Raw genomic sequence first — 17,908 nt, 5'->3', positions numbered from 1 at the left:
GCTGGTCGTGTGATTCTAACAAATTATTACATTTAGGGCCTTTATTGCTTTTATATATATATATATATATATATATATATATATATATATATATATATATATATATATATACACACACAGTTGTGCTCAAAAGTTTGCATACCCTGGCAGAAATTGTGACATTTTGGCATTGATTTTGAACATATGACTGATCATGTCTTTTATTTAAGGATAGTGATCATATGAAGCCATTTATTATCACATAGTTGTTTGGCTCCTTTTTAAATCATAATGATAACAGAAATCACCCAAATGGCCCTGATCAAAAGTTTACATACCCTTGAATGTTTGGCCTTGTTACAGACAAACACGATGACACACACAGGTTTAAATGGCAATTAAAGGTTAATTTCCCACACCTATGGCTTTTTAAATTGCAATTAGTGTCTGTGTATAAATAGTCAATGAGTTTGTTAGCTCTCATGTGGATGCACTGAGCAGGCTAGATACTGAGCCATGGGGAGCAGAAAAGAAATGTCAAAAGACCTGCGTAACAAGGTAATGGAAGTTTATAAAGATGGAAAAGGATATTAAAAGATATCCAAAGCCTTGAAAATGCCAGTCAGTACTGTTCAATCACTTATTAAGAAAAGGAAAATTCAGGGATCTCTTCATACCAAGCCAAGGTCAGGTAGACCAAGAAAGATTTCAGCCACAACTGCCAGATGAATTGTTCGGGATACAAAGAAAACCCACAGGTAACCTCAGGAGAAATACAGGCTGCTCGGGAAAAAGACGGTGTGGTTGTTTCAAGGAGCACAATACGACGATACTTGAACAAAAATGAGCTGCATGGTCAAGTTGCCAGAAAGAAGCCTTTACTGTGCTAATGCCACAAATGACAAAACCTTGACATGCCTCAAAGCTTCTGACACACTGTAATTTGGAGTGACGAGACCAAAATAGAGCAATAGAGCTTTGTGTTCACAACCATAAGCGCTATGTTTGGAGAGGGGTCAACAAGGCCTATAGTGAAAAGAATACCATCCCCACTGTGAAGCATGGTGGTGGCTCACTGATGTTTTGGGGGTGTGTGAGCTCTAAAGGCATGGGGAATCTTGTGAAAATCGATGGCAAAATGAATGCAGCATGTTATCAGAAAATACTGGCAGACAATTTGCATTCTTCTGCACGAAAGCTGCACATGGGACGCTCTTGGACTTTCCAGCATGACAATGACCCTAAGCACAAGGCCAAGTTGACCCTCCAGTGGTTACAGCAGAAAAAGGTGAAGGGTATGGAGTGGCCTTCACAGTCTCCTGACCTTAATATCATCGAGCCACTCTGGGGAGATCTCAAACGTGCGGTTCATGCAAGATGACCAAAGACTTTGCATGACTTGGAGGCATTTTGCCAAGACGAATGGGCAGCTATAACACCTGCAAGAATTTGGGGCCTCATAGACCACTATTACAAAAGACTGCACGCTGTCATTGATGCTAAAGGGGGCAATACACAGTATTAAGAACTAAGGATATGAAGACTTTTGAACAGGGGTCATTTCATTTTTTTCTTTGTTGCCATGTTTTGTTTTATGATTGTGCCATTATATTATAACCTACAGCTGAATATGAATCCCATAAGAAATAAAAGGAATGTGTTTTACCTGCTCACTCATGTTTTCTTTAAAAATGGTACATATATTACCAATTCTCCAAGGGTATGCAAATTTTATATATTTATATATAGCACAACTGTATATATATATATATACACAGTTGAAGTCAGAATTTTACATACACCTTAGCCAAATATATTTAAACTCAGTTTTTCACAATTCCTGACATTTAACTGTAGAAAAAAGTCCCTGTCTTAGGCCAGTTATGATCACTACTTTGTTTTAAGAATGTGAAATGTCAGAATAATACTACAGAGAAATATTTATTTCAGCTTTTATTTCTTTCAACACATTCTCAGTGGGTCAGAAGTTTACATACACTTCGTTAGTATTTGGTAGCATTGCCTTTAAATTGTTTAACTTGGGTCAAACATTCTGGGTATTCTTCCACAAACTTCTCACAATAAGTTTTTGGAATTCTGGCCCATTCCTCCAGACAGAACTGGTGTCACTGAGTCAGGTTTGTAGGCCTCCTTGCTCGCACATGCTCTTTCAGTTCTGCCCACAAATTTTCTAGCGGACTGAGGTCAGGGCTTTGACTTTGTTGTCCTTAAGCCATTTTGCCACAACTTTGGAGGTATGCTTGGGGTCATTGTCCATTTGGAAGACCCACTTGCGACCGAGCTTTAACTTCCTGGCTGATGTCTTGAGATGTTGCTTCAATATATCCACATAATTTTCTTTCCTCATGATGCCATCTATTTTGTGAAGTGCACCAGTCCCTCCTGCAGCAAAGCACCCCCACAACATGATGCTGCCACCCCCATGCTTCACGGTTGGGATTGTGTTCTTTGGCTTGCAAGCCTCACCCTTTTTCCTCCAAACATCATTATGGCCAAACAGTTCAATTTTTGTTTCATCTGACCAGAGGACATTCTCCAAAAAGTAAGATCTTTGTCCCCATGTGCACTTGCAAACTGTAGTCTGGCTTTTTTATGGGGGTTTTTGAGCAGTGGCTTCTTCCTTGCCGAATAGCCTTTCAGGTTATGTCGATATAGGACTTGTTTTACTGTGGATATAGATACTTGTCTACCTGTTTCCTCCAGCATCTTCACAATGTCCTTTGCTGTTGTTCTGGGATTGACTTGCACTTTTCACACCAAACTACGTTCATCTCTAGGAGACAGAATGCGTCTCCTTCCTGAGCGGTATGATGGCTGTGTGGTCCCATGGTGTTTATACTTGTGTACTATTGTTTGTACAGATAAATGTGGTACCTTCAGGAATTTGGAAATTGCTCCCAAGAATTAACCAGACTTGTGGTGGTCCACAATTTTTTTTCTGAGGTCTTGGCTGATTTCTTTTGATTTTCCCATGATGTCAAGCAAAGAGGCACTGAGTTACAGGTACACCTCAAATTCAGTACACCTCCTATCAGAAGCTAATTGGTTAATTGTCAAAAGGCTTGACATCATTTTCTGGAATTTTCCAAGCTGCTTAAAGGCACCGTTAACTTAATGTATGTAAACTTCTGACCCACTGGAATTGTGATATAGTCAATTAAAAGTGAAACAATCTGTCTGTAAACAATTGTTGGAAAAATTAATCATGTCATGCACAAAGTAGATGTCCTAAACAACTTGCCAAAATTATAGTTTGCTAACATGAAATCTGTGGAGTGGTTAATAAATGAGTTTTAATGACTTCAACCTAAGTGTATGTAAACTTCTGACTTCAACTGTACTAGATATCAGCATCAGCCATTGCAAAATAAATTTTGGTCAACCACTAGACCACTATGTACTTACCGTAAACCCAGGCTACTGCAACACATTCAAAGAATGCAACCCAGAGAAGACACACACCACTGGCGGCGTAAAAGTCAAACAGCTGGAACACGTACATGCCACCCTGAGAAACACACACAGACATTCAGCATTCAAATGTTGCTAAAGCCAGAAAAAAATATGCTCCTATCTCTTGTAGTCTCTTACTTTAGTGACCATGGTGAGTCCCAGCAGATAACTGATGACGCAGATCACAGCGATGAAGATTTCTCTCCGATATCCCTTCCTTAGGAGGGATGGGTACAAATCCACCAGAGAGGTGATCTGACCCTCCACTTCTACAAACTGAGGAGAACACCGATACACATATGATGTTACGGATTTAGTAAGTAATCATTTTGCAGATGCTTTTATCCAAAACAAAAATTGGTCTACACTGAGGCAAAAAAAAAAAAAAAAAATGCTGCAAACTACGACTCAATCGCAGCTAATCATGACATATTTGATGTTTAATATGCATCTATAATGTATGGACCAATAGTTTATCATTGTTTTGCGACATCTTTTCAATGACCTCTGTAGAGTTAATGACAATCATAATAATGGCACCCTTAATTATCACCAGATATGCACACTCCTGAGTGTGTGCGTGTAGTGTAGGTGTCATTTCACACACAGAGACACATGCAAAAGGAAATGTGATCCAGCACATGTTGACTTTCCAGTAAGTCATTTGAGACTTGAATAACTTTAGCAACTCTAGATGTGTGTGTGTGTGAGGGTGCAGCCCTAATTCCTCAGTGCTGGCTCACAGTTCACAGAGAGATGATGTTTCACATTAATGCGGATCACTTTGCCATACAATTATGATCTGCTGGCTTAACTCTCACAATGTTTGCAATCTTTCATTCCACCACCAGAACGCTTGTATGTCACACTGGGTTTCATCCAATATGATTCATTGCTCAGAGGTTGCTCGTTTATAGTTTAGGAGACTTACTGATTTTCTCAATTATGTTTCAAGTGTTACCTTTGTCTCAGATCCTTAAAGGGGTCATGATTTCTTTATTATCTTTCTTTATTATTTTCCTTGAGGTTCACTTATAATGTTAGTAAAGGTTTTTGCATGAAAAAAAGTCATAATATAGTATTAAATTATCTTTGTCTCTGGCCCTCTATCTGAAACACTCGGTTTTCTGTGCTGTACCCTTTAAGACTTCAATATACATGCCCACTGTGTTATGATTGGCAAACATCATTGAAGTGCAAACACCCCCCGCCAACACTCGTGGAACTGTTTATTCCAAAAATAAAAGAATGAAATAGTGCAAGTGATTTACAAAATCCCCTGAAATAACTCAGTCCAGCTAATCATAAATAGCTATATGTCCCAATTTATGTGAAGCACGCAATCAAACTAATACAGTAGTTTCAACTGAAATAACAATCGAAAACTGAACAAAGTCAGCATTCTGTTGCTCCAGATTACTTATATTATTAGGCATACAATATTTGGTGATACAATAATACTATATAAAGCTGAGAACAGTGAAAATAGTCCAGACTGACACAAGCTACGAATGAGAAGGGTAAATAAATCTGTGTCCAGCTGTAATGGACGGTCGGCCCAGGTGTTCACCTCTGTGACTGCTTCAATAGGGGCAGGCGATCGCCCTCGACTGTTTTGCTGCTTAAATATGGGATAATGGGCGTCCCAATGCATTCATTTCGGCCAAAATAAGGGACGTCCTGGCTAATACAAGACAGATGAGGCGGCAGCAACTAGCTTGTACTACACCATTGTCTTTCACTGATTATTTTAACTTGTCCATCGATTATTTTAAAAGAAGGAAAAATCGCGTTTACAGTAAGGCATCGACTGTAAAAGTGAATAGGGCTGTCCATAAACATCAAAATACGCAAAGAATAGCCACAAGACATAAACATTATTGTGATAAAACTGACTACAAGGTTTCACGGCATTATGTCGTCATGGCCACGAAGTTGTAATGTTGGATAGAACTTGAAACAGAAAAGGTAAGTAAGTGATTTTATCACACTAAAATCATGTTAACATGTGTAATGTTAACGTCTTGTGGCTATACTTTTGAAACAGTGTGTAATTCAATGTTTATGGACTGGCCCCATTCACCTTCACTTTAAGCGCTTTACTGTAACCTAAGTGATTTTATTGAACTAAAATCATGTTAAGTGATTTTATCACATTAAAATCATGTTAACATGTGTAATGTTTACGTCTTGTGGCTATATTTTTTAAAAACAATGTGTATTTAAATGTTTATGGTCTGGGCCCATTCACTTCCATTTTAAGTGCCTCACCGTAACCGTGATCACATTTATGGCTGGCACATTAAAATACAGTAGAAATGTTGTGCAATCACAGGTGGACACGGGTGCTATAACATGTACAATACCTTCAAACATAGCTCATCCAATCAAATTTAAGAGCTGGAACTATTTAAAGAACATAAATTAAACACCAAAAGATGTTTTGATTCAGTTAGGTTAGTTTATGGTGTTGCAATTACAATTAGCTTAATTTAAGACCAATAAAAATTAACACGTGTGTTAATGTGCGTTATGTGTGTGGCTTACTTTGGGGATAAAATCCCCAGAAGTGAGCAGAATCTGATAAAAGCCTCCCTTTGGGGACATCAGTGAAAAACGATTCATAAATATATTAAATACTGTTTTTTAATTTCTAAAAATTCAAAAAAAAAGTGTCTTAAAAAAAATAGAAGTCTATGGAATTTAGATATCTATGTAATCGTGTGTGTGTTGTGATCTGACCTGACTGTCTAGGCCCAGCAGCAGAAGCATTATGAAGAAAAGTATGGCCCAGACCGTTGGCAGTGGCATCATTGTAACGGCCTTTGGGTATGCGATAAAGGCCAGTCCAGGACCTGAGAGAAACATCAGGAGCAGCATGTGGTAAAGAAGGACTTATCACATGCCATACTAACACACTGTGAAGAAAAACAACAAACAAAAAACATACAAAACAAACAGAAAGAAAGAAAACTTCTTACATAACAAACCATATTTGCATACAACTAAGAGGGAAATTTTTTAAGTTTTTAAAATAGAAACAATATTTAATTAATGTTGTGTTAGTTATTGTAAGTGATGTTCAGGGTTCAATACCAGTTAAGCTCTTTTATGCCAATTACAACAGCAGCTAATTTCAATGGAAGTGCACAGTAAACACAGGCAATAAACATGAAAATACACACTCTTTCGAAAGTATAGTCACAAGACTTAACCATGTTCGCACAAGACTAATGTTATAAAATCACTTACGGGCTTTGTCTCTGCAAAGTTACATTATTATACTATTATTCTATTTGTTTCCCTGTCACAACCTCGGGATTCATATCCCAAGGTTACCAGAGCTGGCCAGATCCAGCTCCGTTCCTGCTTAGTGTTGGATTCACTGCTACATGTCTCTAAATGATGACGACTAAATGCAGCCTGTGCCAGGCAGATATCACTTCAGTCTATTACAATGGACTTCAGGGGATGAACTGATGCCAACTCCAACCATAAGACATGGGATACTTCATATGCCACTGCCTGAACCTTGGATTTAGGATAGACCTCACAGAAATGACCAGTCGGTTGAACTGCGATGCACCTCATTGATCTCTGCCTGCACACCTTGGTCTAATGATGGACTGGACTACACTCTTGAAATGGAATACACAGACTATCAATTAATTGCCAACAAAAGCCTTCATCAGCCAACTAACTAGACAATGCATCTATGTGAACTTCTGCAGTTAATCCAGGATGAACTTCAAAGTCATTAATCTTACAGTTCATACAAAATCTTTGTTTAAACACTGGACCTTAACACTTATTTATTCATTTTAAACCATGACTTGCACTGCACATAAATAACTAATATTGGCATTATATTCATGATGTTAGCCAGAGGGGAACTGGCCCCCACACAGTGAGCCTGGTTTCTCCCAAGGTAATTTTTCTCCATTAACCAACATCTTATGGAGTTTTGTGTTCCTTGCCACAGTCGCCTTTGGCTTGCTCACTGGGGTTCTTTTTTAAATTTTTATTTTTTTATCCCCTTTTCTCCCCAATTTGGAATGCCCAATTCCCACTATTTAGAAGGTCCTCATGGTAGTTAATACAATTATTATTTACTTGTTGACTTATTTATTTTAAAACCCAATTTACAGTTATATTTGTATCAAACTACACAATGATGACTCTAAAACTTTATAGATATTACGGTTTAATTTTCTGTTAATTCATGATTTTCTGTAAAGCTGCTTTAAAACGATGTGTGTTGTGAATAGCGCTATACAAATAAAAATGACTTGACATTCAATCTTTCAGCTTGACCACAGAAATCCAGTAAACCTGGCAACTTTCACATAAAACATGCAATGATACCTCCACTCGGAATTAAGTCGGTAACTCATAACCATAAAGTTCATCCACCTTAGACAACTTTACAGATTAACTCATATTTTTTACTGCATAGTTCATGTCAGCTTCAAAGTGTCTGGTTCTATGTGCTTATTACTTATTATTTGTGGTAATCAACATTATGTCACAATTGCTCTCAATAGAGCTTTTTAGTATTGAACCTGGGTACTTTCAATTGTCTCCCTCCCATTTTCTCCCCAATTTGGAATGCCCAATTCCCAATGCGCTCTAAATCCTCGTGGTGGCGTAGTGACTCGCCTCAATCTGGGTGGCGGAGGATGAATCTGAGTTGCCTCCGCGTCTGAGACCGTCAATCTGCGCATCTTATCACGTGGCTTGTTGAGTGCGTTACAGCGCAGACATAGCACGTGTGTAGGCTTCACGCTATTCTCCGCGGCATCCACACACAAATCACCACGCGCCCCACTGAGAGTGAACCACATTATAGTGACCACAAGGAGGTTACTCCATGTTACTCTACCCTCCCTAGCAACTGGGCCAATTTGGTTGCTTAGTTGACCTGGCTGGAGTCACTCAGCACGCCCTGGATTCGAACTCGTGACTCCAGAGGTGGTAGTCAGCGTCTTTACTCGCTGAGCTTCCCAGCCCCCCCCCCATTTCTAAAATTGTGAGTACGCTGGTGACATTTGTCCTTAAGCATTACCTGACTCTGCCACATCAGCAATGGCCACGCCCTGCTCTTGTGCCATGAACCCTAACACGGAGAAAATGGCAAAGCCTGACACGAAACTGGTACCGCTGTTCAGGCATCCAAGCAGCATGCAGTCCCTAAACAAACACAAACACACCAAAATGTAAAGTAAATTCCACATATTACACAGCTTCATACTAAATAAACAAAAAAAGGGACATGAAATATAAATTTGGGTTTACATTACTTTATTACGTCAAAAGAAAGAGACAGCAGAGAGTTTAGTGGTTCATGAAACATATTTTACCTCTGAATGCTGTGCACTTCTTGCGGAGAGCCATGAAATAAACATTTATAAACATTAAAACATTTATAAACACACACTATTAGGATTAGCAAACCCTCACCTGTAGCAGTTATACTTGTATTTGTTGTAGCTTCCCAGTGATGTCATTGCACCAAGACAAATAGCATAAGAGAAAAAGATCTGAGTGCCTGCATCAATCCACACCTACAACAATCCATTGAGAGAGAGAGAGAGAGAGAGAGAGAGAGAGAGAGAGAGAGAGAGAGAGAGAGAGGGAGAGAGAGACAGAGAGAGGTTGCCATTTGATGAAATGCTTGGATGAAAAAACAAACTGCGAAGAAGAGGCAACAGCTCACAAAGACTCTGTACCTCCGGATCATGCAGACGGGTCAGGTCAGGGTAAAGGTAGAACTTGATGCCCTCAGCGGCACCAGGCAGAGTCACACCACGAACCAGCAACACAATCAGCATGAGGAAGGGAAACGTGGCTGTGAAATAGACCACCTACAAACAGACCGAGAGGAGGGCAGAGAGGTCATGGATTTCTTTTATGAAAATAAAATAATGTTACACCTACACAAAGCAGTGCAAGTGGAATGAATTTCTGAGTAAATCATTCGTCAAACCATTCTTACATAAACTGCACCATGATGGGATTTATTTGCGAATTAGGCCTGTCATAATTATTACATAAATGCCCAACCTGGTCTCATGGAATCACATTACTGTACCTACATTTTTGCAAAATGATGTTTATGTGGCTTGTTGTATGTATTGTCACAGTTTCCTGCTGAATGAACACTAGAGGCGCTACAACAACAATTCACAATCACGAGTAAAACAGATTTTCAGTTCATATGCAATTACCTTTCACACTGTTTCTCACAAAATGCTATTTTATTACATCTAAACACTTTTACTTTTGCTTGTAAGGCGAGATTATTTTATTGTTTGCGTTACATAACCAACTACCTTTACAAGCTTGTTCAAGTGATCAAATTGCGCAGTAGCTCAGCTGATTGAGCGTTGCACTTGCGATCAGCATGCAAGCCGACACGTGAGCTGAAAGTGTCTTAGAAGCACCACAAAATGATGCGATTGCTTCAGCAATTGCGTTTCTAACATTTGCTTTTTTTTTACACTATCGGCTAGGCTAAGGCTTAAGGTTTAGGGTTGAGAGGTATGTTTTGTTGATTTAAAACTCCATAAAGCATTAACCTTAAAAACCTCATCTGCTTAGGAGAAAATGCAACTCACTTTTGGTGCCGCACAGTGGACATTTCACCTCAGATGTCATGATGCATATGTAAGCAATCCTGCTCAAGGATTCAAACCAGGGTCTCCAGCATGGGAGGCAGGTATGCTAACGAGGGGGCTAAAGACTACAGCCCCTAGCATCAGTCACTAGTGTGCCTCTTGAGGCCAGGGGAGTGAGGTTTACACACTGCACAGCTACCTACCAGCTGGCTCGTGTTACACATATAGGAGCCACGAAATATCATTTTGCAAAAATGTCGCCATAGTCACATTATTCTAATCAGGTTGTAAATGCCTCACAATCATTGTTCACTTTAAATTCCAATCACATATTCTGCCATTCAAATAAGATAATTTTAAGCTAAATGTGTGTTATATATGTCTCTTTTTCTGGGGCAGCAGTGCATTATGCTAACCAACCCAAACCTTGATGCTTGTCAGAGAAGGTGGTATAGAGCACAATAGTTTGGTACCTGAAGTAAAAAATCCCATTAGGTTTTTTTTCCATAGTGGAAATGATAACTTAGTATCCTTTAACCTCCTGAGACCCCCGCGTGACTGCTGTGTGCATTTTCCGTTTCCCTTTTTGATTTGTAACTAGTAGCACCTAAAAAACAAGCAAAATAAATAAATAAAAATAATTCTAGAGCAAATGGAAGTTTTAGGTTTTTAGGTTTTCCTAAAAATGCCCACATATGTGGACAGCTAGACTACGTTGTGAATTTTTAAATAACACTAATCTATAGAAAGACAGATTTGTTTATGTTTCCAGGAGTGTTGGTTATTCATGTTTTTGAGACGTTACAGACTTTACAGCTGATTTTCTGTAAAGCTGAATAAATTATTCTTATTCAAAGTAATGTCCAGCATCATCCAATCATTGCCAACCATGTTAAAATAAAATGTTGCATTATAAAATTCTGAATCTTTGTACTGATTTCCACTGCCCCATGTCTGCCAAACATGTTGAGTGGTCCAAATATCATCTGCAGCCTGAAACTGAACTTTTGGTCGGATTTAAGGAGTGAATACACTTAGCTGCATAGAAAGCTACAGGATGCTCCCTTGCTCCCTATTTAGTGAATGACTTAACCTCCAGTGTGCTGTTTGTCTTCACTGGTCTCAGAACAGTTTGAAATGCACCTTATTTTCATTCTAACTCCATTTAAAGCTCTGAAAGTAACATTTTTTCAGCTTTTGGATAAACCCATTTATTCTCAATGTGAAAATGCACAGTGAATATATAGGAATGCATTAACTAATGTTAATGAATAGAATCGTATTGCACAGTGATAACAAAATAAAATATAACAAAATGTACATTAAAATGAAGCTAAATGACCCACAGATAGAGTTGAAAGTTCTTCAAAAAAAATTAACATGTTTTTTTCTACTTTTGAGGAAATGTGGTACAAGTTTCCACATATGTGGACATCATGTTTATCAGGGCACTGACACGGCATATCAACCAAACATGTTTCAATGAAAAAATGTAAAGAGATTTCTTTTTTTTATTTCGATTACGTCATTTGCCATGTGTCATGGGATTGTAGTTCATTCCCTCATTAAAGACGTAAAGTACACAGTCCTGTACCATTGTCTTTTTGTCTGATTTTCAAATACCTTTTTGCTTTAAATCAAAGTTAGTAATGTTGTGATTCTCCGTGGCACTGGTTGGTTTGGTTCATGACTTTGAATTCAGTTATGAAGGTGTAACGCGGAGGAGGGCGGGGCCGGGCGGAATGACGGACGCTCGGACCCCAATCAGCCTGATGAGGGGAGCGAGGGTTAAAGGCGACCAAAGACGGCAGCTCGAGAGAGAGAGAGAATTATGGGCAGCTGCCCTGTATGTGTTTGTGTGTCTTTTTATTTAATTAAATATTATTTATATTGTTAAGCCGGTTCTTGCCTCCTCCTTTCCCTTTTACCCCCTTTACAGAAGGATTTTATGAAATCACTATGGAAAAAATTAATGGAAAAAATACTTCCGAAACCAAGGCGGCTGAAAAAGTGGGCGGGTACTGTTGCGCTCTATTAGGGGAGGAGACATTCTCATTCTAGATGACTAATTGGACAAAAATCTGTATAGTGCAGCATGAGTCATCAATATTTTTGGTCCTTTTTACAGACTTTTAATTTGAAATGCCTTTAACTGCGAAAAGATAAAATTATCAACTTTTACGAGTACACTAGCATATAGATGATTTCAAAGCTAACAGACATGGACTAAAAGCCACAGAAGTCTAATTCTGATTTAATGGGATCTTTAAAAACAACCACTGCAAGACATTTTAGTGGTGCTCTCTCACCTTGCCAGTGGATTTGACTCCTTTCCAGATGCAGAAGAAGCAGATGATCCAAACAGCCAGCAGGCAGAGCGCCAGATCCCACTTCAGCCCGCCAACCTCATCGATCCCTGAAGAGATGCTCAGGACGTTCCGCCTACAGATGACATCAGAGTGATGAGTATGGGCATAGGGCATCCGTCCTGTAAACACATCTTCAGGTGAATGCGCCTACATGGGCTATACTCACTCCCAGAATTCAGTGACTGGCGAGGTGAAGTTGGTGGCGTTGGCGGAGAGCCAGAGGGTTTTGTTCTTGCGGACGGTGTCCTCGACGCAGTTCGCTGTGTTCCAGCTGTGTCTACAGCGAGCCCAAGGCAGCTCGTTCTGAAAACACTGCAGTAGGTAGTACAGACCCCACGCCAGGATTACAATGTAGTAGATGTTGAGCAGCGACACGATCACGATTGAAGCATAGCCGATTCCTGTCGCATACACAGAACAGAGTTATAGGTGTCAAGTGTGACAATTTTTTATGTTAAAATACCTTCTATCCCAGCCAAATATGCAGCTACATAAAAACCATTTGTAGGTTGATTCCAACATAATAATTGGTACATGATGATGAAATCGTAAGATATCGTATGACTTGGCTTGTACGAAAAGGTCCGACTTTTATTCCCTTAGAGACCAACCAATCAACAAACAGAAATTAAAATTGATACAGTACCGGCATCAAATTTTAGCTAGCCTCTTTATTCAACACTTTCTTTTAGGAGATACTTCTGTAAACAACTTTGGCTACTCATTCTATATTATAGGTATGTCAAAACCCTGATGTTTCCTTTCTTCTGTGGTACTCAAGATATCTTTCTATTAAAATATTGGTTTGGTTTAGGGTTTAAGCAAGGGGTTAGATTTTATGGTTAGGTTTAGGTCTGGGTTAGCGGTTAAACTTAGGAAAAATTGTAACAACATCATTCGTTGGTTCGTTTATTTTCCTCTATGGGAGTAAAAAATACATTTGTTTTTGTACGAGCCAACTCATATGAATGCGCCAATTCGTACTATTATTACGATTTTATCATGAGACCAGGATACTGTGGCGCTATCAAAACATTGCTTTATTTTTTTTGAGCATCCTGTTCAGCCCGACAAATCAACAATGGCTCATCCAATGGCGTGAGTTTAGGGCAGGACTATCTTTTTGTCCGACCAGTGGCAGAAGGAGGAGATTTTGGGAAATCTGTTTGAAAACAGTCATTATTTTAGAAATTTTTTTTGGTGATGCCATGCAGAAATTACACACATAAACTTTAAAGTCAACATTAAATCAAAACTGACTCTATTTACTTTCCTACTACATGTTTCAAGTCTTACTGTGAACCATTCATCAGTGCACGAAATTCCAAAGAAAACAATATTTGCCTTCATAATCTTTGAACAAAATGTAGTAACTTCCTCCGCCTCTCAAACAACTTTTTTTTCAGCTGACATCACCAAGTCATCTTATTTTTCAATCCCTCCCCTCCAACCACTTGTCATAGTCAATTTCTGATAGATAAAATCAAGTCCAGCCATACCTATTTTCTTGTTGAATATCCTGTTTCACTCTGAAATACGTTACATTATGGAATTAAAATGTGTTACAAATGCCATTTCATGTTTTAAAGGAGACAAGAAAGAGTTAATTGGACTAACAACTGACTAACTTGTCAGCAGACACTTGATATCTAAGTAATTTGTGGTACTGTACTGGCACTAATAGTCCCTATGGAGAAACTAGTGGTGTGACACTCACTTAAAGCACAATGGTTCATCAAACCTGCTGCCATTATATTACCAGCCAAGATCTTTAACCATTAAACTACCACCACCAAAACTGTTTAACTGGTAATAAATGCTACTTTAACTAGTGATGCTTGTTAAGTTCACACCGAACGCATTTTTGCATCCATTTTCAGTTGTTTTTCTATGTAAACATGCACTACACGATCGTAATTGACGCTGCATCTTTTTTCAGTATCTCACGCAGAAGAGCCACGTTTTTTTGGACGCCATGTCAGGTTAAAAAGAATTTTAACCGTTAAAAATGCATCTTGAGACACCTGTGTTCAGTTCTATTCTTTGTACTGCAATTTGCTTTTTTTTAGCGCACAAATGAGTTCCGTCTGAACAGCCCCAAAGACAAGCAACCAGTAAGCAACCAGCCAAAAAAACTCAAGCAACCAAACAGGATCGCACTACAAACAGCACAACGCTATAAAAAAAACACAAGCATCATGCCAGAGAGTTTTGCGTGGGAAAACACTGAGCTAGTTGTTATTGCAATTCCGTTGCAAAATTTAGTTCAATTTAGTGCCACAAGTGGCGCAGAAATTACACTTCACACGCAAAAGGAGATATTTTACAGACTGCAGAAAAATCAGTGAGACTTTATAAGTGAGAAAGACTAATGGTGTTCTCTCCAAGGGCCCGCCAGTGTTTTAATGAGTCAAACACAGCTGAAGCCGCTCTATTCTCAGAGCAATAATGTTTCACCTGTTGGCTTTGACACATCCGCATGTGAAATCTTATTCATAGTGTTCATTTTTAAGGTTAAGGGAGGTGAAAAGGAGTGCCAGTTTCATGCTATAATTAATACAATGTACCACAAAGCTTATTCTATGGTGCCAGGAGCTTACTGGAACAGCTGACAGCAGAATGCAAAACATGCCCATGAGAATTGGAGGTTGGTGATGACCAGGGGCAGTTCTAGGGTCAGTGCACATTCGGGGCTTAGCCCAGACCTCTGTGGATGCATATGGGGCCATCCTTTGATGAAATATCGAAATATAATACACTTTTTAAACAAAATCTGTGGGGTGTCATTTATCTTAAATCTTTAAATATTACTGAAACTAAAACTTAAAATGTCCCATTAACTATTGTCTCAGCTTCAGATACGCTCAAAGATCAGAAGTTGCATGATTTAACACAATATACTTTAAAACTTGATTTAAAAAATATAAAGATTTTGTCCCATCCGTCTTTCCATAGTTCGACGCATATTGTGTACAACTGTCAGTTTTGAAGCCTTTTTTTGATCCGTCAAATGTTTTAAGTTTGATTAGAAGATAGCAGGATGTAAAATAGGAGCTTATGAGAAAAAAATATTGCTAAATTTGACAAAGCTTGTAAGATTCATGGCATTGTGTCTTAATAAAAGAGTTTTGCAAAAAGCGCAAATGTCCTGGCTTGTGACTTTAAGTTGGCAAATTCCTCAAGCACATTTGTATGTATTACTCATTCTTTTCAGGGTATATCTTAAAGGTGAACACAGTAACTTTTTTCTTTGTGTCATCTTGGACTTACACTGACAACTAGTAGCTTGGATGCAGTATCATTTAAAATCAAAAGTTTTCAATTTCAGATGCCATCGTAGAAATTCACTATTCACAGTCAGCCATGATTGCTTTAATCAATGATTGAAAGTGTCAAATAACAGGACAGTTACTGAGATTAAACGAGTAGTATTTGGCTGGTCATTTGATTCTAACATGGCAGCCCCCATGTACAGACCCTCTCCATGTAGAATAAAACAGCTTTTATAAGGTTACTGATATGACTTGGGTCTTCATTTTAATGTGAGTGCTCATGATTTCCTACATATATTGCAAAATTACAATTCATGTCTTTAGGAGTTAAACATTTTTAATAGGAAAAAATTAATGAGTGCACCTTTAATATTTGGTACATATGGATGGACCAACTCCCAACACAGTTTCAAACATCTCATTAAGACCATTCAGATTGTATTGACACAGCCACATTTGGTTTTGTATTAAATTAAGTTTCTAAATAAATGCACAAATAAATGCAGAGCTGTTTGTATTCGCACTATGCTTCGAAAATAATGTTTTAAGTGATTCAAACAAGCCCTAGTCAACCTGTCCATAATTCTAGACACTCTTCTGCAAAACCATATGTTGCAAACTAACATTTCAGAGGTGTCAGTCACATGCATCTTTCCTTTTTTGCACCATCCAAATACACTTCGGCCCATGCTTCAGGATGGCAAAATAAGTGCCCATTTTAGGTTAATGCCACACCTTCTCATGAATAATAATGAGGAGGTACAAATCGTATGTCTCTACTCATATCTAGAGACATTTATTATTGATTTCAAAGCTGGATAGTAAAAAGTCCCATCCCTATTTCTGATTTCCTAAATAACAACAATTTTATCATTACCTTCTATTTTGGGTAATACAGTGCTAGTATTTTAGTGCATGTTTAGTGCAAGTTTCTGTTTAATTTTAGGTTTACTAATGTTTAATAAAGAGAGTGTTAACTGATACTTAATACATTTAAAATTAATGATTAGATTTTCATAAAAAAATGCAATGAGTAATCCAAAAGTAATCCAAAAATTGTAATCTAAAAGATTACGTTGCTGATTACAATTTGAATAGTGTAATTTGCGATTAGTACGGATTGCATTCAGAAGTAATCTACCCAGCACTGTAGATGATTGTGTGTGTGTGTGTATTTGAGAATGGTCAGCTGCCCCTTGCGTCTAGGAAAACAATCATTGGGTGAAAGGGGACAATGGCTCAAATGGTGTCAGTAAATATCAATCATTGCAATATATCACATGCTATATATGCTAAATATAACCCAACCATGTGAGCAGAGCACTGCAACAAAAACTCTGATTCATAATCAGTATATTTGTCTTGTTTTCTAGGTAGAAAATCTAAACAATATCCTTAAAACAATAAAAACATTTAGCTGAAAAGAAAAATTGCACAATAGAATAAAGCCAAATAATGTTAACCAATAGCCGAACAACTATTAAGGCATTGCTTTAGCAAACTGACATTCAGGATTGGCTGCATTCTCGTATGTAACGCCCACTTTTCGCAATCCAATCAATTCTGAACATATAACTTTACACAGATTAGGTTAGTAAGCGATTTTATCACATTAAAATCATGTTAACACATATAATGTTTATTTTATGTGGCTATACGATTGAAATAGTGAGTATTTTTAATGCTTATGGATTGGCCCCATTCACTTCCATTGTAAGTGCCATACTGTAACCTCGAATTTGAAATAATTTTTTCTGGTAATCAACATTATGCCACAAATGTAGTAGATTAAGTTAAAATTTTATTGAACCCAGAACATTCCTCTACGATATGTTTTCAGAGAATGCATGCCGAAGATATGTGTAATTTGTCTTTGTCTAATTTGTTCCATTGGCATATTTTTTTCACTTTCTGCCAATTGAACAAGACAAATTTCACATATATTTGACTTACATTCTTTGAAAACATATCATAGTGGCATAATGTGTTGATTACCACAAAAAAAAAAAAAAAAAACATTTTTTTTATTTTTTTTTACGGTGATTCAGAGGTGAATGGGGCCAGTCCATAAACATTACAATACACACTATTTCAAAAGTATAGTCACACAAATTAAACATTATATGTGTTAACATGATTTTAGTGTTAACTAAATCGCTAACTAACCTTACCTGTGAAAAGTAATATCCAATATTAC

The 17,908-nt window shown here is 37.9% G+C and overlaps 1 protein-coding gene across 1 annotated transcript in view; it reads right to left on the bottom strand.

Moving 5' to 3' along the window:
* Positions 1 to 17,908, bottom strand: part of LOC127415030 (sodium- and chloride-dependent taurine transporter-like) — a 37,451-nt gene that overhangs the window by 8,029 nt on the left and 11,514 nt on the right. The window contains exons 4-11 of the mRNA XM_051653496.1: positions 12,606 to 12,840; positions 12,380 to 12,512; positions 9,183 to 9,317; positions 8,914 to 9,017; positions 8,519 to 8,643; positions 6,196 to 6,308; positions 3,592 to 3,729; positions 3,406 to 3,508 (exon numbers count right to left, since the gene is read on the bottom strand). Of these exons, the coding sequence (XP_051509456.1) occupies positions 3,406 to 3,508; positions 3,592 to 3,729; positions 6,196 to 6,308; positions 8,519 to 8,643; positions 8,914 to 9,017; positions 9,183 to 9,317; positions 12,380 to 12,512; positions 12,606 to 12,840 (1,086 nt within the window). The remainder of the gene's footprint in view (positions 1 to 3,405; positions 3,509 to 3,591; positions 3,730 to 6,195; positions 6,309 to 8,518; positions 8,644 to 8,913; positions 9,018 to 9,182; positions 9,318 to 12,379; positions 12,513 to 12,605; positions 12,841 to 17,908) is intronic.

This window comes from Myxocyprinus asiaticus, chromosome 24 (assembly GCF_019703515.2).
Source record: "Myxocyprinus asiaticus isolate MX2 ecotype Aquarium Trade chromosome 24, UBuf_Myxa_2, whole genome shotgun sequence".
Taxonomy (NCBI): domain Eukaryota; kingdom Metazoa; phylum Chordata; class Actinopteri; order Cypriniformes; family Catostomidae; genus Myxocyprinus; species Myxocyprinus asiaticus.
Note: the sequence above shows the minus strand (reverse complement) of the source record. Positions and strands in the feature narration are given on the sequence as shown.